This window comes from Geotrypetes seraphini, chromosome 6, assembly GCF_902459505.1.
Source record: "Geotrypetes seraphini chromosome 6, aGeoSer1.1, whole genome shotgun sequence".
In the NCBI taxonomy this organism is placed as follows: domain Eukaryota; kingdom Metazoa; phylum Chordata; class Amphibia; order Gymnophiona; family Dermophiidae; genus Geotrypetes; species Geotrypetes seraphini.
The window spans coordinates 160,310,621-160,331,154 of NC_047089.1; the positions used below are offsets into that span (position 1 = coordinate 160,310,621).

At 42.9% G+C, this 20,534-nt stretch overlaps 1 protein-coding gene across 2 annotated transcripts in view; it reads right to left on the reverse strand.

Moving 5' to 3' along the window:
* ATP11A (ATPase phospholipid transporting 11A) overlaps positions 1-20,534 on the reverse strand; it is a 413,748-nt gene that overhangs the window by 148,772 nt on the left and 244,442 nt on the right. For both annotated transcript variants that reach the window (XM_033948051.1, XM_033948052.1), the window contains exons 4-5: positions 8,208-8,288; positions 4,252-4,359 (exon numbers count right to left, since the gene is read on the reverse strand). In XM_033948051.1, the coding sequence (XP_033803942.1) occupies positions 4,252-4,359; positions 8,208-8,288 (189 nt within the window). The remainder of the gene's footprint in view (positions 1-4,251; positions 4,360-8,207; positions 8,289-20,534) is intronic.

The following is a 20,534-nucleotide window of genomic DNA, read 5'->3' on the forward strand; positions in this document are numbered from 1 at the left end:
AGGAACCATCGGGTCTAATTCAAATACTACCAGCAGGTCGGGAGGGGGCGGAGCAGGCTCGCACGCCTGGCGCGGACCGGACAGGAACTAGACTCCCTGCAGGAGCCATCCTGTTGGCTGGAGATCACCGGACTGGACAGGGGGAGCAGGTAAGGGGGTGCTGCAGTACAGGAGGAGCGGGGAAGAGGTGATTCTGGACAGGGGGGGAGGTAACAGGAAGGGAGGCCTACTGCTGGATAGGGGAAGCAGGGAAGAGGTACTGCTAGACCGGGAGGGGGGGGGGGATAAAAGGAAGGGAGAAGGGCTCCTGCAAAGGAGAATAGTTACTGCTGGATATGGGGAGCTGGAAATGGGGTGATGCTGAACAGGGGGAGATAAAAGGAAAAGGGCTACTGCTATATAGGGGGAGCAGGGAATGGGTGGGGGTGCTGCTGGACAGGGAGGAAGTAAAAAGGGCTGCTAGCACCCGTTAATGTAACGGGCTAAACAACTAGTATATATATATATTACTCACCAGAGGTGGGTTAAACACTCTCGATAAACATTTCATAAAAAGGTGGAGAAAAAATCCTCAAAATTAAAATAATAGCTGCCAACAATCAAAAAGTAATAAACGTTGAATACTGCTTAATTTCCTATCATAGGCAAAAAAAAACTCCACCACCACTGAAATAAATTTATCAAAGGGTGAAAAAACCCATCACTGTGCACAGGAAAAGAAAACCCAAAAAGTTTTACTTAGTTTGGGAACCATGGTCCAGAAAACGCCGTAGATAGAAACGTCTGGCTCACAAGATAAACACTCCACACACCATGTCCTCTTCCAACAAGTCCTTGTTTCACCTCTCATGAGGCTTCGTCAGGGAATATTACAGCTCAAAACTCTGCTTCCATTCTGTGCATGCCGGCACAAGAAATGTCCGTTGCTTAAGAAGCCAAAAGATTCCACTTCCGGGGACATTTCCAGGATCAGCAGACATCACCAACACCGGAAGCACAGAACAGCTGGTGGCCACAAACCGCCTCCCGATGCTGTCAATCAACCATAAAATGCAACCCATTCGACCCTCTGATTGAGACCCTTGGGCCACAAGGTATCCAAGTAAAAAATCCAGCACTGTTCATGCTGGTATAAAAGTCATTTCACATTGCCCCTACGCGGAATAGTAGTAGGGATGTGCTCCAAAGCAAAATACTTTAATTCTTCAAAACTGTGCCGTTCTTTGACACAGTGTCAGGTCAGGTTATGATGTACAATATTAGACCGGTGCTCAAACAACCGCGTCTTAAAACTTCTGGCGGTGTGGCCAATATAAGAAAGCCCACGAGGGCGTGTCATTCCATAGACCACTCCAATTGTTTCACATGTAGTCCAGGATCTTAACTTAACTGCCCGTCTCCCAGGAATCAATGCCATACTGCCCTCCTGCATGACATCACAGACCGCACATTTGCCACAATGGAAATGTCCCACCCTACCCACATCCTGAGTAGTCACCCTTTGATAAATTTATTTCAGTGGTGGTGGAGTTTTTTTGCCTATCATAGGAAATGAAGCAGTATTGAACGTTTATTACTTTTTGATTGTTGGCTGCTGTTATTTGAATTTTGAGGATTTTTTCTCCACCTTTTTATGAAATGTTTATCGAGAGTGTTTAACCCACCTCTGGTGAGTAATATATATATTTTTTGATATTTTTGGATAATATCTTAACTGCCAAATACTAGACCATTCTTCAAATTTCACTGAGGGCCTCATCTATCAAACTGCACTAGCAGTTTTTAGCGCAGAGAGCAGCGCTAAATGGCCCGTGCTGCTCCTGACGCTGATAGGAACTCTATGAGCGTCAGGAGCAGCGTGGGCCATTCAGTGCGGCTCTCTGACCTAAAAACTGCTAACGCAGTTTGATAGAAGAAGCCCTAAATCCCTCTCATTATCCATACTATCTATAGTGTCTATCCTATCACAGGTTTTGGTATCATCCAGACAGCCTTTCCGCAAGTGTTTTAAAAAAATATTAAAGAACTGGAACAAGGACTGATCAGTGTGGCATACCACTTGCAACACCCTTTTCCTCAAAAATGAACTCCATTTACCACTACCCTTTGCTGCCTTTCATTCAACTAGTTACTAAACCAGTCAGTCACTTTGGGGTCCATATCGAGAATGATAGGTTGTCTATACAGAACCATGTTAAATGCTTTTTCTAAAATCTAACACTATATCTAGTGTTCTCCATCAAAAAAATTAGATTCATCTGACAAAACCTACCTCTAGTAAAACTATGCTGCCTAAGATCCTGCAATCCATTGGATTCCAGAAGATGCCAGGAAGGAAGAATATTCAAATAGGGTGATCGGAGGCACGCCCCCATCTGATGACACGGATCGCTAGGTAGCGATCCCAACACATGCGCAGACCATCTACTTTGCCTGTAGATGGTCTGCGCATGTGTTTGCTGTCTGGTTTTTTGTTGTTTGTTGTTTTTTTTTTTTTTACTTTGTTTTTACTGGCCCCGACTCATCTGCTCTCTGCCGCCCTTCCCTGCAGTGCGAGCCCGTGGTTTTAACCCAAGGGTTTAAAGTGGGTTAAAATCATGGGCTCGCACTGCAGGGAAGGGAGGAAGAGCAGGAGAGTATAGGGGTGGCATGAAGAAAGGAGAGATGGGGCTGAGCAGGGCGGCATGAAGGAAGAAAAAGGCAGAGTTGAGGCACAAAGGCAAAGTCAGGGCTGAGCAGGGCAGGTGAGTCACGGCTGAGCAGGGTAAGAGAGTCGGGGTAGAAAGACAGGAGAAGTTCGCAGAGAACAGGAAAGGTCGTGAGCGACTGGTCCCCACCAGTCGCTTCCTTTTAGATTGGCCAGCCCAGTCGGTGTTGTTGAAAAAGTTTAGTGAATCGCGTCCTTCCTGCTTTGCATGCCGCTTACCCTCATTTGCATGCGCGGATCGGAATCAGATCGACCACGAGGTTAGTGAATCAGGTAGGGGTCGCAAACCGATCGGTTTGCTTAGTGAATCTAGCCCTAAATAAGATAAGTGACAGCACAGTAGGAATATGAATAAATTAATTTTTGGGGAACCCAGTAGCTCCCTCTGTTTCTCTTACCTTCCATCTTGTTTGGAACAAGGCTGGAAACTAATGCAATTGATTCATTTATTTATTTGGACTTGGCTCATAGTCTTTCAGTAGTAGCTCAAGGTGAGTTACATTCAGAGAGTTACACTCAAGTACATTAGGTATTTCCCTGTCCGCAGAGGGCTTACAATCTAATTCTGTACTAGAGGCAATAGAGGGTTAAGTGACTTGACTAAAAGCACAAGCAACAGCAGTGGGATTAGAACCCGGTTAATAGTGCAATGTATGCAGTATTTGTTGTTCTCTTATTTGTATTGCACTGTCATAGTTTGAAAACCAATAAAGATTTATAAAAAAAAAAAAAAAAGAACCCGGTTTTGCTGGTTGTTGGCTCTAATCATTAAGGACTCCTTTTATCAAGTCGCGCTAGCAGTTTAACACGCATAATAGCGCACGCTAAACCACCGGCCGCGCTTGAGCAGGCGGTAGTTTTTGGCCAGCGCAGGGGTTAACGCGTGATGAAAATAAAAGGAGCCCTAAGCTACTCCAGCACTGATTTTATTTTCTCCTATTTTTATATCCCCTTCCTATACACACACATGAAAACAGGGGGCCAGCAATCCCAGGTTAGAGGTCATGTGGCCTGTCTTCCTTCATCCTAAAGAATTTTGGGGAACAGGAATCACAGATAGGAAGAACTGCAACACTGTAGTAAACGGTAGAGAAATTATTTAATCACTGCAGTTCTACTATAGAAAGAATACCTCAAAAGAATGGTTTCCGTACCTTCAAAAATTGACAGTCATGAACCTCTGATCAATTGTCTAGGTGCCACTCACATATTGGCTCTCTCCTTTCTGAGAAACTATGGCCATTTACTTTGCAGCATCCCCAGCCTCGCTAGCCTAAGGAGCGGAAGTGAAGGCCTAGGATCCAAACCAGGAACCTGCCACTTGGACATACACACTTACCATCTGAGCCACTAGACCAGAGTCTTTTTTTTTCTGTTGGTATTCAGGCACTGTTAGGTTTATTTGTTTCTCAGTCTCTTGAATACATACAAACAAGCTCAATGATCACTTTCATAAAGATACACATATCAATACATAGTTACAGACCACTTTCCAGCCATGGCTATATTTTTAACTGAAGTTCATACTATTATGTAGTACTTACTCTTAATTTTCGACTTTGTTTTCTAACCAGCCTGCCATGCTGAATGACATGGACAGGATATTGGTTCATTGCATTGTCTGCTTTATGTCGAAGCCAGTCTTCATAACCCTGGAGAGAGATGAAATAAAATGAAGATGTGAAGGCTATATTCTAATTTTGTTTTAAGTAGAATATTACAAGCAGATTGTGAGAAATTGCAAGAGGACCTTATGAGACAAGGAGAATGGGCATTCAAATGGTACATGAATTCTAACATAAACGCAGGGAAAAGCAATCCAAAATAAAGCTACATGATACATGGTTCCACATTAGGAATCACCACCTAGGAAATAAGTCTAGGTATTATCACTGATATGTTGAAATCTTCTACGCAGCGTGCAGTAGCTGTGAAAGCAAACAGAATGTTAGGAATTATTAGGAACAAAATGGAAAGAAATGCAGAATAAAACAGAATATTTTAATATATTTGTACCACTCCATGCTATGTCTGCATTTTGAATATTGTGCACAGCTCTGATCACCCCATCTCAGAAAAAAAATGCAAGACGCTGAATTAGAAAAGGTACAGAAAAGGGCAATCAAAATGAGAGAGGATGGAATGACTTCCCTACTAGGAAATGCTACAGAGTTAAGGACTCTTCAGCTTGGAGAAGAGATGATTGAGGGTAGACAGAGGTCTATAAAATCATGAGCGAACTGGAACAAGTAAACAAGAATCACTTATTTACTCTTTCCAAAAGTATAAGGACCAGGTGGCAAAAATTTACACCTCCTCTGGAAAAGAAGGTGTAAATACATGCATGTACTGTACATGTATACACGCATGTTTTATAAAATACAAGCTTATAATCACAGCTCCACCTCCCCTCTGTCCATACTACACCCTAAGGAATCCCTATGCATAGATGTGTCCAAAGTAGGCACACTTTCTGCACATCTACTTTTTATGCATGTATGCAGCTGTGCAATTTTTTAAAAGTTCATTGCAGTGTGTATACTGGGCTTCACACATGGAAAAAACTTATAGAATTTCCCCCCTTTTGGCTCAGACCCCTTCTATATAATCAGGGAGGCCGAACCGATAGGTTCTAGGCTGCCATCTCTGCAGTAATGGAAAATAGATGGTCTAAGTCAGGGGTGTCCAATGTCGGTCCTCGAGGGCCGCAATCCAGTCGGGTTTTCAGGATTTCCCCAATGAATATGCATTGAAAGCAGTGCATGCACATAGATCTCATGCATATTCATTGGGGAAATCCTGAAAACCCGACTGGATTGCGGCCCTTGAGGACCGACATTGGACACCCCTGGTCTAAGTCTAGGATGGCTTAGACTTTTTCTTCTTTTTCACCAACCTTATAGAATGCTCTTCTAAGCCATTTTCACTTGGAAATAAAGACTATTTGAAAATTGGAATGCTTTTAAGTCTCGCTTGTTTAGTCTCACCTTTGAGTAAGCCTCAGACTTACAAAAGTCCTGCAGAACACTTTCATTACTTTAATATTTATTATTGATTCCTCTTTGGAGAGATATATTATGGGTTACATTGTGCTCACTACCAAAGGCACTAGTTGTATTTAATTCATGTTATTTTAATATATAATGAGGCTAAATATTTTACATGATTTATGTTTTTTCATTATTGTTTGGCTAGCTGCACTGAACTGTTTTACTATTGGTTTTATATGCATTGTCTAGAGCTTGTGGGTGAGGCAATTAATTGTTTATAAGTCAATAAAAATCAACATTTTTCTACTGTTGAATACTGCCACAATTAATAAATGGGTGTCAAAGACAAACTAAGCAAATTAGAAGTCAAGAATGACAAGTCAACAGAATAATTTTAATAAAAAAACAATCAGATAATCAAGAAAGACACTATCCCCCTAATTCTATATATAGTGCTCAAAACTGTGCATGCATATTTGGGCATGCACCAAAATTGAGTGTACAATTGCTTAACAAGCTAATTAACACCGATAATTGGATACTAATAATCAATTGTTGATGCTAACTGGAATTTACATGTGCATCTTTATAGATGCTATTCTATAAAAATGTGCACATAAAAGTTTTCTACAGGGATCTAGAAAGGGGGCAAGACCATGGGAGGAGCAAGGGTGGGACAGGAGGTGCTTCTAGGATATGCTTGCAGTGTTACTGAATGGTTCAATTAGTGTAAATCCTTGCCCCCAAAACTGGGCATGGATCCTGGCACTAAGCACTATTCTATAAAAAGCTCCCAAATTGGACTACCATTTATAGAATAATGCTTAGGCCCAGATTCTATAAATGGCACCTGGAGTTAGGCACCTAGATCGGCATTCCTAGCCAATCTAGGCGCCTAACTTAAATATTCAATTAGGCTTAATAGGTGTTATTAATTTACAAACACCATTAAAAACAATTTTAAAAAATTTAATTATCTGGTAGGCACCTACCACTGCAAGGTAGGCATCTACTCTGAGGTGCCTACCAGAGAGAAGGTATGGTTAGGGGTGGATTTTGGTCGTGGTTTCAATGGCTCTGGTAGGCGCCTAAGTTAGACGTACTCATTTAGGCCAAGAACACCCTGGTAGAAATGGGAGTGCATCTAAGGATTCAACACCAACCAGTGTCTAAGATTGCTTAGGCGCTACTAGGTTCGATTCTATAAACAGAGCCTAGCAGATGACTGACAATTGTGCTCCTTAGCACCTAGAAGTTAGGCGCCATTATAAAATTGAGGACTCAGCACACATTTTTTACAGAATTGAGTCCTATTTTCCATACCTCTAGTTCCTTGTATTCTTTTCTAGGATAATTAAAAGATAGAGGCTTTAGTAAAAGAGGGACAGAACTGTTGTTTTAGAATCCTCCTCCTGCTTTATTAACCCAAAATTTTCCTTCTGAATCTTAAAGGTCTAAATCCAACCTCTTTATATTGTCTGAAAAGATCCATAGGAGCAGTGGCGTGTGGCCAGGGCCTTTGGGGGATTCACCTAACCCCTTGAAGGCCCTGAGGGCACTGCTCTGAATTTGATTGGTTGAGCAGGCAGAAACTGCTCGACCAATCATGTTCAAATCAGTACTTTCAGAACCTTCAGGAGGTTGGGTGAATCCCCAGCCCTAGAGCTCTGCTTTATTTTTTTTATTTGTTTACTTTTTGCTTGAGGCAGTTTGACTGGTTAGGCAGACTGCATGCTCAACAAATCAAACTGCATCAAGCAAATAGTAAACAAACAAAAAAAGCAGGGCTGAAGAGCTGGAGATTCACTTTATCCCCTGGAAGCCTTGACCACATGCCTCTGCACTAGAGACTACATCCTCAATAAGAGAGCATCACTCAGGCTCTCTAGATGAAGAGTCAGTATCGCTCAGACCAAAGTCTATATCCAACAAACAAATATGCTCAACTAAATTGACCTCTACTACATTTAAATGAGTTGACCCAGATCAACCTACAGACAAAGGATCTAGTGTGAACCACTCTGAGGAAAAAATCCCCACAAGTTGATTCACATCCATAGTACTATACCTTGCAAAGAGAACTAAGCGTTCACCTTAGGCTTTCTTATTTTAGTTTTTTTCATGTTACTATGAGTCTGTTATTATTGTGATTCTCCTTATAAAACTCCATACAAATTCAGGGGATTGATTATATATTTTTCCCAAGGCCAGAAGATGTCAGCTCATTCATAAGATTGCAAGCATCTCTGAATATTTTTTAGAGCATACCATTCTTATACATCAAATTAATAAAATACACTCTTGAATTCCTCACAACTTACATTCACTAAAGTACCTTCATTATTTTATGGCCCACAAAATCACCCCCTATGACTGCTCACAAGTTTCAATTCACAAAATATCTGGGTAACTAAACTGAAAATTTCCACTGTCTACTACACTTCTTTAAATAAATTATGGATGAACTCTGTTTGGGTATTTTTTTGTTTGTTTTTACTTCCAGTGCTCACCTGTTTGATAGCTGTTACAGTGATGACAAAGAAAAGTGGCAGTCCACTTGTCACAGGACTTGTTGGTGTATCGATAATTAACTGCAGAACAAAATTAAATACTTTGTAAATCACAAATTCTGTGGATGTTATTAATCAGTTTCAAAACCCAAAACAGTATAATTGATGTTAGTCCATTTGGATATGGAGAATAAAGACCAAACAAAGAAGCTATAGGTGATACAAGTGTATTAAAGTCATCCTTCATCTCCCCTGCAGAATTTGTTCATATTAACTAAATTGCAGGCAAAAACACATAAAACCTATCCAGCACAACCAATCCCAACCCAATATCCAACACTCTATTTACCCTTAGATCTCTCTAATACTCTTTTATCTACCAAACGTTATCTAAAACCCATAATCTCACCCTATTCTTATCTCCTAAAGACGTCCACTTCCCTTTGATAACTCTTTACCTAACGTATATTACCTTAAAAATTCTGTCATCGCTTATTCTATTCCTTCAAATTTTGAATGTAATTTTGTTTTAGTTTGGATGTAATCCGCCTTGAACCACAAGGTAATGGTGGAATAAAAATCACTAATGTAATGTAATAATTCCAATGTTGGTGTTTCGCTTTCAAGGCTGAAGAAGTATAAACTAAAAGAGAGGGTGGTGTGCTTGCAGAGGAGACAAACAGAAATGCACAGCATCTAGGAAAACAACAAATATCCCCATTAAATTCATTTGCTCTGTTTTAGAGAGTTTCCTAATTTAAATTTCAAATGCCTTATATTTTGGGGTTTAGTTCATTCAACTTAACGTTCTACTTCCTATTCACAATGCAATGTAAGTGAAGATACAAAGCTTTTAAAAAACAAATCTGTAATTTACAGTAACACTTTAAATACATATAAAGAAACCTAATTATAAGCCATTTACAAATTGCCACATTAGCTTTTTTCCCAAAAATTCTCTAATCAGCTTCTAATCTAAGAACTGTCTATTACAAAGATAAGAGCCCTGATACATAAAAGCCAATCACCAGTATAAAATAAAAGTAAGGGCAAATCACTTTGCTATGAGTAATGTAATTGTCAGAACATAACATGATGGCAGAACCACAAGATATGTAGGAGCAAGCTGATGTTCTGTTTTAAATGTTGCACACAAAAAGGTTGAAATGAATCATTTTCTTAATAAATAGCCAATTCAATATGGACAACAAAGGAGTTGCATGATCCCATCTTTCTGCATGTATCAAAATTTCAGCTGCAATATTCTCTATGATTTGAAAGAGTCCAATTTGTAGAGGGCCAAAGAATAAGCAATCAATCTCAAATCTTGGATTGGTATATATAACAAGCTATCTAAGCAGGCAAAAACAACCAAATGCAAGGAGGGGGGTGGGGGTGGCATCTTGATGCTATAAAGCCCATTGATGTGAGGTTGAGTCTTAAAAATTGTCTCCTATTTCCCCAGTAGTATCACATTGCTCTTTTATGTTCTCTTACATCTGTAAAAGTTTATTCTGACCCTTCTGTTATGTTTCATGGGTGTACATTAGATAGATTGTGAGCTCACCGGGACAGACAGGGAAAAATGCTTGAATACCTGAATAAATTCATGTAAACCATTCTGAGCTCCCTGGGGAGAACGGTATAGAAAAATAAAAATAAATGCCTACTCACATTTTTTGCACAGGATATTAGAGACTAATGAATGTCATCTAATATATGCCATCCATGCTCTCCTTTTACAAATCCATAATATTAGCCAATGCAAAAGATAGAAACCTACGTAGTATTGGTAGCACTTTCAATCCAATAAACATTTTTATAAAAACAAATCTGATCTCATTGCATGTCTTGGAAAGGTTTTATTCTTATTCAGTTGAAAGAACTGTAGGAAAAACAAGGAAAATTCCCAACCGAAAGAGCTGTGAGAAATGGGGGGATTGATTTTTGCTCTGCATAACTTACAACGTAGTAGATAATGGCTTGCCCAAATATTCCTGTCCACCCTGTATCGTTATAACCCAGCTGCTGATCATACAGTATGATGGGTTGTAAGATATCTCTCCATATCATGGAAAGCTTTTGTTATCTTTCTTATTTGTTGTACTTTCTTAAGCAGCCAAAGCTGCACTTCTCATCTTTCCACCCAACTTTCCTCTCCTCTTCCCCCATTCTCTGTTTTGGTCAATAATACTCTTATCCTTCCTATCGTGTCTGCCTGCAACCTCGGGTTCATCTTTGACTGCTCACTTTCCTTCTCTGCTCTGATCCAACAGACTAACAAAGCCTGTCATTTCTTCCTCTATAACATCGCCAAAATCTGACTCTTCCTCAGATCACACCACCAAAACCCTCATCTAAACTTTTAGCATATCCTGCCTTGGCTACAGCAATGTCCTTCTCACTAGCCTCACCACTAAACCACCTCTCCCCTCTCCAATCCATTCAAAACTCTGCTGCATGACTCATACTCCACCAAAGTCATTATGCATGCATCACACCTCTTCTAAAATCACTTCACTGGCTCCCCATCTATTTCTGAGTGTAATTACTGAACTACAAATGCAGCTACTCCTCAGCCCACCAGTATCTTTCCTCACTCATCTTACCCTATGTCCCTACCCCCCTCACACAAAATATTTTCCTTAGATAAGTCCCTCCTTTCTGCTTCTTTCTCCTTCACCTCCAATCCCAGACTCTGCCCCTTCTACTATGCCGCACACCTATGCCTGCAACAGGTTGCCTGAATCAATACGTCAAACCACATCCAGGCTAAAATCCCACTTCTTCGATGCTGCCTTCAACTCCTAACAGGCACTGTAGCTCAACCTCTCCCTCCCCTTTTATCTACTTTTTGCTTAGATTGTAAGCTCTTCAAACAGGGACCCCCTCTTATATATACTAACTATTGTACAGCATTGTGTACGTCATGCAGTGCTTTAGAAATGCTTACTTGACATCCTTTTCTTTCTGTACATAAATCATTGTGTAGACAACAGCTATGAATAACTGCATGGCCACTGTCAACGCATCCAGCTTTCTATACCCCCTGTAGAGAAAGCTCCAACCCTCAGTTTCCTCCATCAGTTCAAGAGTAAACTCCACAGCAAGAATTCAGTTTAACAAATTAAATATAAAACATTGTGTTTTTCTTTTCTTTAATTTTCTTCTACATTCCAATTTTCATTTACCTTTTTTTTGTTTGTTTACTTATCTGAGGTAAGCAACATTATACAACACACAAAACGCATAGCACTATTAAAATGTAACACACAAAGGTACAACTCATACATCAGCTGCAAAATCCATCAAAGATATGTGATAAACAAAGATCAACTGAACATTACTTTTATTTTCTTCATTATTGCTTTATCCTATTCTCTCATATCCTCCTGTCACTACAGCCTTTCTCTATCTTTCATAAAAGGGGGTTCCTTCTCTTGTCTACCTCCAATTCTCGGCTATTTCTTCCCTTCTCTTCTCTCTCTATTATTTGATCCTTCTTGAAGTTTTTCCTCTTCAGTCTCTCCTCTCTTTGGCTCACTTCCATTCTTGGTCTCTCTTCTCATGTTGCATGAATACCAGAGTTGGATTAAAGCATAGGCAAACTAGGAATATGCCTTGGGCCCAAAGTTTAGGAGGATCCTGTCAGATGTGATCAGGATTCAAGAGACTAAGGCCCCACTTCACTAAAGTCAGCGATCGTCACATGACCCGATCCACACTCCACCCATTTCCTTGGTCCCCCCTCTTCCCATCCTCTGTACCCTTTTAGTGCTTCTCTCTCTCTCTCTCTCTCTCTCTCTCTCTTCCTCCAACCCTCCTCCCTCACAAAGTGCTTCTCCATCCCTATCTTTCTAACCCCCTTCTCCTGTGGGTGCTTTTTCTATCTCTCTCTCCTTCTCTTTCTCTCCTTCCACTCCCCACGGGTGCCCCTCTCTCTCCTTCCAACCTCCTCTCCTGCTGTTTGTCTCTCCCCTCTCATCCAGCAGAGCCCTATTCCATACTGTTTTCTTCACTCTTTCCTTTCCATAATGCTTCTCTAGTCCCTCTCCCTCCTTCCATGCTGTTTCTCCAGCTTCTCTTCCTTCCTCCCTCTATGCTGTTTCTCCAGCCCCCTCCCGCCATGCTGTTTCTCCAGTCCTCCACCCTCCCTCCTCCAATCTCTGATGCTGCTTCCCCTCACAAACTCTCTATCCCAACTCCTTCTCCTACCTCCTCCCCGGCCAGCCGCTGTAATTTAATCATCGGGCAGCCAGCAGCAACGAGGTGAGGCTGCTACCGCTGGTCTGCTCCGGAAGCTACTTCTCTCGAAGTCCTCCCTATGTGGGAACAGGAAGTTGCCGCAAAGAGGCAGCTTCCAGGGCAGGCCAGTGGTAGCAGGCTCACCTCGTTGCTGTTGTCGCTGGCTGCCCAAAGATTAAATTACAGCAGAGGAGGAAGGGAGGGTGGCTGGAGAAATAGCATGGAAGGAGGGAGAGGGGCTAGAGAAGCATTATGGAAAGGAGAGAGTGAAGAAAAGAGCCTACACTAGGGGTGCCCGATACCTCATGCTTTAGAGGTCGAGGGGGGACAGTCAGTCGGGAAGTGCTGTCCGGCTTTCTCCCTGGCCTCCCGCGCATCCCTTTACCTAATTTTACCAGGGAGCAGCCTGCAGAGAGGATCGCCAATACTTTAGCGATCCTTGCAGGTTTCCATAGGCCTCAGGAGCTGTTGTCCCTCTGCCGCAGTCCTGCCCCTCCTCTGATGTCAGAGGCAGGATCGCAGCAGAAGGACGACAGCTCCTGAGGCCTATGGCAACCTGCAAGGATCGCTAAAGTACTGGCAATCCTCTCTACAGGCTGCTCCCTGGTAAAATTAGGTAAAGGGATGTGCGAAAGGCCATGGAGGAACACGCAGGCCTTCCGAGGGGGGGGAGGAGTTGTCCTTCGGGGGGGACAGGCCTTCAGGGGTAGTGGTACAGGCCTTTGGGGGGACAGGCAGGCCTTCAGGGGTGGGGTGCAGGACTTCAGAGGGGACAGGCAGCACTTCAGGGGGGACAGGCAGGCCTTCAGAGGTGGGGTGCAGACCTGTAGGGGGTTAGTGCAGGCCTTCAGGGTTGGGGTGCAGGCCTTTAGGGGGGACAGGCAGGCCTTCATGGGGGTAGTGCAGGCCTTAAGGGATGGGGTGCAGGCCTTGAGGGGGACAGTGCAGGCCTTCAGGGGGGGACAGGCCTTTGGGGAAAGAGGGTCCTAGTGTAGAAGAGAGGTAGGGAGGGAAGGGGGGGTTCAAAGAGACGTGTATATGCTGGACTTTGGGGGGAAGAAATAATGGGTCTAAAAACAAAGGAGTGGGAGAGAGATGGTGGACAATGGGATTTAGGGAGGGAAGGAACAGAAAGGGAGACAAGTTGGACACAAGGGATGGTGTGGAGGGGGGATAGAGATACTGGATAGGAGGGTAGTTGGGAAAAGAAAGGGATAGATGGTGGGCTCTAGGGTGGTGGGGAAAGAGGGAGAGATGCTCGATGAAAGGATAGTTGAGAAAAGGTGTATCTGTAGATGGAGATGAAAAAAAGGAAAGATGCCAGACTTCCAGGGGAGGGAAGGAGAAGACAGAGGTAGAAGACAGAGATAGAAGATGGATGGTTAGCACGGAGAAAGAAGAAAGAAAGAGACCCTGGCAAGCAAGTTATCAGAAGACAACCAGAGCCAGGGACCAACAAGATTTGAATAATGACCAGACAACAAAGGTAGGAAAAATGATTTTATTTTCAATTTAGTGATCAAAATGTGGCCGTTTTGAGAATTTATATCTGCTGTCTATATTTTGCACTATGGGCCCCTTTTACTAAACCACAATAGTGTTTTTAGCGCAGAGAACCCTTTGAGCATCTAGAGCAGCGCAGGGCATTCAGCGTAGCTCCCTGTGCTAAAAACCGCTATTGCGGTTTAGTAAAAAGGGAGGGGGTATATTTTGTCTATTTTTGTATAGTTGTTACTGAAGTGACATTGCATAAAATCATCTGCCTTGATCTCTTTGAAAAAAAACCCAGAATATAAATGATTAACATTTTCTCTGCATACAGTGTGCTTTGTGTTTTTTAAAATTTTATTGTTGGTAAATCATTTTGACTTGGTCATTTTAAAAGTAGCTCACAAGCCCAAAAAGTGTGGGCACCACTGGCCTACACCTTTCAGAAGCATTAAAAAAATACTAAATATTTTATTCTGCTTTTTCCATTTGTGAATCCTTTTGCATTATCTTGTACACACTGACCTTAAATCTCACTCTTTTGAGCAGGCCACCCTTTGTACTGGAGGCAATGGAGAGTGAAAATGACTTGCCTAGCTTCCCTGATTCTTAGCCCACTGCTGCGGAGCTGCCAAGTTCCCAGCTCCAGAAGGGAGACTTTTTGGTCAGTCCTGTTTTTGAACTTATATCCCCATGCAGTGTTCTATTTGTAGTGCCTGATACCCTTATGAAGGGGGTAACTTGGTTGTCCTTCAGCTCTACCCATTATGTTTCTCCATTCAAAGCATGTGCTTGCATAGTCTCCATGCTCATTCACAAACTGTTACATCTGTCATACCCATAGCTAGGCTCTGCACTTTTTTCTGCTACTTATGAGGAGATGAAATAATGGTGGGGGAGAGGGCCCTGGTAGTGGGGCCCAGAAATATATGTTTGTCTAGGATCCAATATAGTATTAATCCGGCCCTAGTAAATATCAATCTCTTTGTCAGGACTTCTTACAGCCAGTCAAAACTACAGGATATCTACAGTGAATATGCCCACAGTAAATTTGCTTACATTGGACATTCATTAAATGCCAATTTTTCCTGTGTATTAATTGTGGATATCCTGAAAATCTGTCTGGCTCTGTGGTCCCCAGGACAAATTTGGGAATCCCTGCATTTCTCTCTCCCACATTTCCTCCTCATCTACTCTGTTCCTGTTCTCTCCATTCTGTCTCCTCCCAAAGCTCCCTCCCTCCTTTATCATCACCTAAACCTATCTCCTACAAGCCTAAACTTATCTCCTCCAGGCCAATTCTCTGCTCTCTTTCCCTTTCCCATGATCTCTCCCTTGGCTAGTAGGAGCAAAGTGATACTTCATTCTAGCCCTGCTATTCAGGAAAATTTATTTAATTATTTTTGTATTTATTTATTTGGCTTTATTAACCACCTTTTCATGAACAGATTTTCCCAAAGTGGTTTGATTTTGTGGGGCATCATAGTGCCACATGGCTCAAAGCACCAGTTAGGCAAGCAACATGAAAAAACGGACGTAAGATGGCATACTACTGTTGCCTGTCTCCTGCTGCCATATCATCGCATAAACCTTCCCTTTTATAAAACTGCTAACGCGGTTTTTAGTGCAGGCCAGCTCACTGAATGCTCTGCGCTGCTCCCGACGCTCATAGGAACTCTATGAGCGTCAGGAGCAGTGTAGAGCATTTAGTGCGCCAGCCTGGGCTAAAACCCACTATCGCGGTTTTGTAAAAGGGGTGGGGAGGGAGTGAAGGAAGGTATATACCCCAGATTCTATATATGGAACCCAGATTTACATGCCCATGATGCGAAGGCAAATTGATTAACAAGCTCTTAAATCAATAATTGGATGCTAACAATTACTGAAGTTAATGGCACTCACTAAAATTTGTGTGTACATCTGGCTGCATGCTATTCTACAACTCTACTATAACTCAAAAAGGAGCATGGCCATGGATGTGTCAGGGACATTCCAAAAAATTGAATGCATAGTTATAGAATATGGCCTCAGCGTGCCTAACTCAGGCACCAGCATCTACACCAGGTTTTAGCAGGCATAAGTCTGGTGCCTAAATCAAGTGCAGGAATCAGTGCTAAGCACAATTCTATAAAGGGTATGCACCCTTTTATAGAACTGGGCTTAGCACCAATGTCTTCTGAATTTTGAGTACCATTTATAGAATTCCTTTCTTGATGTGTAATTGAACAGCTGCTGCTCCCTCTTGATTTTCTGAAATTCTACAGAAACTCCTCTGGGGATGGTGAATGCCACACAGAGAATGGATGCTATTTCCAGGCTTAACCCCTTAATAGCTCTCACAAATCAAAGCCAATGGTTAGATCTCCAAGCCGTAAACTAATTAGTTGCATTATTCTGGCTTTATAAATTTCCTACGACAACAAAACATTTTGCACATCTCACTATACACTATGGCACATATTTGACTCTACATGATTAGGAAAATAAGCAAAAATAACTTTTATACAGTGACTAATAAAGATACACAGCTTAAATTATTTGATATTGCTGTGCATTTAAGTATATAAAATTTAAAATACTACAATACTAAGACAATTATAGATAGAAATGTGGTTATCTACCACCCCGTCCACTACAGCAAAACAATTAAAGTGCTTTCCTATCTGCAAATAGTGCTGCCCGATTCGCCAATTCAAATCGATTCATTTTCTAAAAAAAAAATCACACTTTCTGATTCACTGACCAACCCTCCTCCCTGCATACTTTTGGGCCTCCTAAAGCAGGAACAGCAGCACTCTGGCAGTAAAAAGCCTGTCCTAGTTGCTTGCTGGCTGTCCACTGCCACTGCTGCTCCTGCTTTAAGAGGCACGATGTCAGAGCTCACGAAAGTGTGGGGTCCGTTGGGAAGTGCTACATAGGCACCAGGCCTCGGTTCCATGGCTTTAGGGGGTTCCCCAAAGGTCGGCATGTTTTCCCCTTCTCCCCACCATTGGCTGACTTCCCCCTGGCCTCCCGGTCTTACTTTCAAAACTAATTATGGCCTGCATAGGATTCCCAATGATGTAGCGATTCAGGCAGGCTGGCATCGGCCTCTGCTGCATGTTCTCTCTGCCGTGGTCCATCCCAAACCACAACAGGATGTGATGTCAGAGGAGGGGTGGAACCGCAGCAGAGGGAATGTGCAGTAGAGGCCGACAGCAGCCTGCTAGAATCAATACATCACTGATGATCCTCTGCAGGCCACAATTAGTTTTGAAAGCGAGACCGGGAGGACAGGGGGAAGCCGGACGACAGTGGAGAGAAGAAGGAAACATGCCGGCCTTTGGGGGCCCCCTGGTGTAGCTATTAGAAGTACATGGAGGTAGGGAGTCCAAAGAGAGGGGCATATGCTGGACTGAGGGTGAGAGGGGGGAAGGGGAAGAAATAATGGGTCTTACAATAGAGGAGAGGGAGAGAGATGGTGGACAATGGAATGGATGGAGGGAGGGAAAAGAAAGGGAGAAAAGTTGAACCAGAGGGAGGGGGATAGAAATACTGGATGGGGGAGTGGTCATTAGAGAAATGCTGGACTGCAAGGATGGAGACAAAAAAATTGAGAGGAGGGGAAGGGAAACAGAAGGGGAGGACAGAGATAGAAGATGGATGATGAGCACGGAGAAAAAAGAAAACGTCAAATAGGCAGAAGACCCTGGCAAATGAGTTAACAGAAGACAAACAGAAACCAGATCCTGCAACTGATATGATTTGAATAAAGACCAGGCAACAAAAGGTAGAAAAAATAATTTTATTTGTTTTCTGATTACAATATTTCAGATTTGAAATGTGCATCCTGCTAGAACTGGTGATAGACAGCGAATGGCAGGACCTAACAGAGAGAGAAAAAGTATTTTTTGTTTATTTTGTTTACACCACAGTGCCAGCATGGGTAAGAGAGGGCAAAGGGGATGAGTGAACAAGCCACAAAATAAACCCAACAGGATGTTTGAAAAAAACACCCAACTGGGCAGGAAAATCAAATTGAAAAATTGATTTAATAAGCTTAATCGAATCAAAATTTTTTCCCTGAATCAGGCAGCACTAGTAACTACCTATAAGATGCTAACTGCATCTGAAACACAATGCACATAGCTCGTAGTAATCATGGGTGCAGAAACTCTGCCCTGATTTAATATCGTTCTGTCTCTACTGATAGTAAGCAAACCACTCAAAAACATTTATAGATGTGTTCTCTTTCATTGTTTAGAAAACTTAGAACAGTGATAATCACCAGTAACATATTTTCAGAAGCTACTGCTGACTGCAGAACACATTTATTTTCTTATAACCTGGAACTACTGGGGAGATGTCACCTAATTAAAGCAAAAAGGTCTGGGCTTGTATCCCTCTAGTCATAAATATTCTATTTCTAGGTGCTCCCTCTACTTTTATGTTGCTGGTATATGTTCTTAATTTTCACTGGCATGCTGGTAAAGCCTACAAAAAAGGAAACATTTCTTCCTTTAAAATTCTAGCGCTACATTCACATGGGCTCCTCTGAGTTTAAGATCTCGGCCTTTGCTGGAGACCTTTTGGTGCACCTCTCGGATCCAGTTGTCTCCCTGGCGAATTTGATGAACACTTTTACGAAATATGGGGACTACTTTGGTTTCAAGCTTAATCTCGACAAATCCCTTGCGTTGGCTCCTTCCCCACAGTTGTGGGACTCCTGGCCAGGTCCCTTCCTGCTCCAATGGGCACATACTTCTTTTCGCTATCTTGGGATCACGCTGACGGTTACTACTTCTACGTTATATCACTGCAATGTGGACTCTTTGTTACGCTACTCAGCAGAGTGTTTTGCCCGATGGTCTCCTCTCCCTATATCTTTGCATGGTAAGATACACCTATTTAGAAATGGTCCTTTTTCCTAAGTGGTTATACACCAGGGGTAGGGAACTCCGGTCCTCAAGAGCCATATTCCAGTCGGGTTTTCAGGATTTCCCCAATGAATATGCATGAGATCTATTTGCATGCACTGCTTTCAATGCATATTCACTGAGGAAATCCTGAAAACCCGACTGGAATACGGCTCTCGAGGACCGGAGTTTCCTACCCCTGCTATACACCCTGCAATTACTACCCTTGTGGCTTTTGAAAAAGGATATTGGCAAACTGCAGTCCATGCTCTCTCATTTCTGTTAGGGGGGGAGGAGGCCGAAGATCGCATTGAGGCACTTGATGGGGTCATGGGCTACAGGGGGGGCTGGGGCTTCCTAATTTCCTGCTTGATGCGATATCTAGGAGAGTGGCTCTCCGATTGTCAGGATTTTACTCCTAAGGCCCTTGAGCGAGCCTTATTTGCCCCATGGCACATGTTGTCTTTAGTGCAGGCACCTCGATCTAAATCGCCTGCTCAGCTTAGGCACAGCATATTGTTTAGTTCGTTGAGGGTGACTTGGTCATATTTGTTGAATCACTGGAACAGGTCACTAGATACTTACCTATTCAAGGAATTTGCAATTTCGTTCAGGTATGGACACTGCTAGCTTTCGCAGATTGGTGTCGCGAGGTCTCACCTTGCTTGCCCATATTCTGCATGCTGATGGTTCTATTTTGTCTTGGAATGACTTCGGTTCTTTAGGGGATTTTTCGGGGGTGAGGGGGGGGACTTTCTGGCTTACAAGCAGATTGAACACTATGTTCAGTCGCTCCAGCTCGCCGCTTTGGCTTTTCCTATTGAAGACAAATTTGTGGAGTTTATTGCTCCCTATTTAGTGGGCGGAAAGCTTGTGCCTGCCGGCCGACGCTGAAAATACCATTAAGAGAGCGGCACTGACACCGCTGGACCATCAGGCAATGGGAAAGGCTTAAGGAGATGCGGAACAGGACGATAAGAGGTAGCGCGGGCCCAGGCAGGCAGGCGGAGGGCTCATGCCTGCTGGCCGATGCACCGATGGACCACCAGGCAATGGGAGAGATTTGAAGAGGGCTGGAACTGGGTGGGGGGGTGTTTTAAAAAGGGACAAGGGTTAAAAAATGGTACTGGGGGTGTTTTTAAAAGGCCCAACTGGGGGGGGGGTTAAAAATGTATATCTTTGCTAAATAAGACGCATCAACATTTGCACCCACTTTTGAGTGGGGAAAAGTATGTCTTATGGAGCGAAAAATACGGTAATCATTCCAGGAGAATATTTCAGTCTGCCAAGCGCTCAGTAGTAGTGGTGTGCATAGCAAGTGTAGGATCCCTGGATTGGCTGCAAATACAGATATTGTGATAGGGAGAGGTCAGAGGGAGTAGTGGTCATCGCTCAAAGGTGACAGCTAACAGCGAGATTTAGCACACATGATTGAAGAGCTCCAGAAAGAGCCTTTATGCTGATCCCTGCCCAAAGGACTATCACCAGTGGTGTACCCAGAAGGCAATTTCAGGGCAGGCTCACGGATGCAACAGGTGCCCCACAGGTAGAATGGAGATTTCCTCTCCACCCCTTTCCCCAGCTCCCTGCTCTCCTCTACCCTCTCAACAAACAAAAATGAATATTTTAGCTGGTGGGAATCCACAAGCTTTGCCAGATGAAGACATCCTTCGCCGGAACCAACAGGCTGTGTGAACAC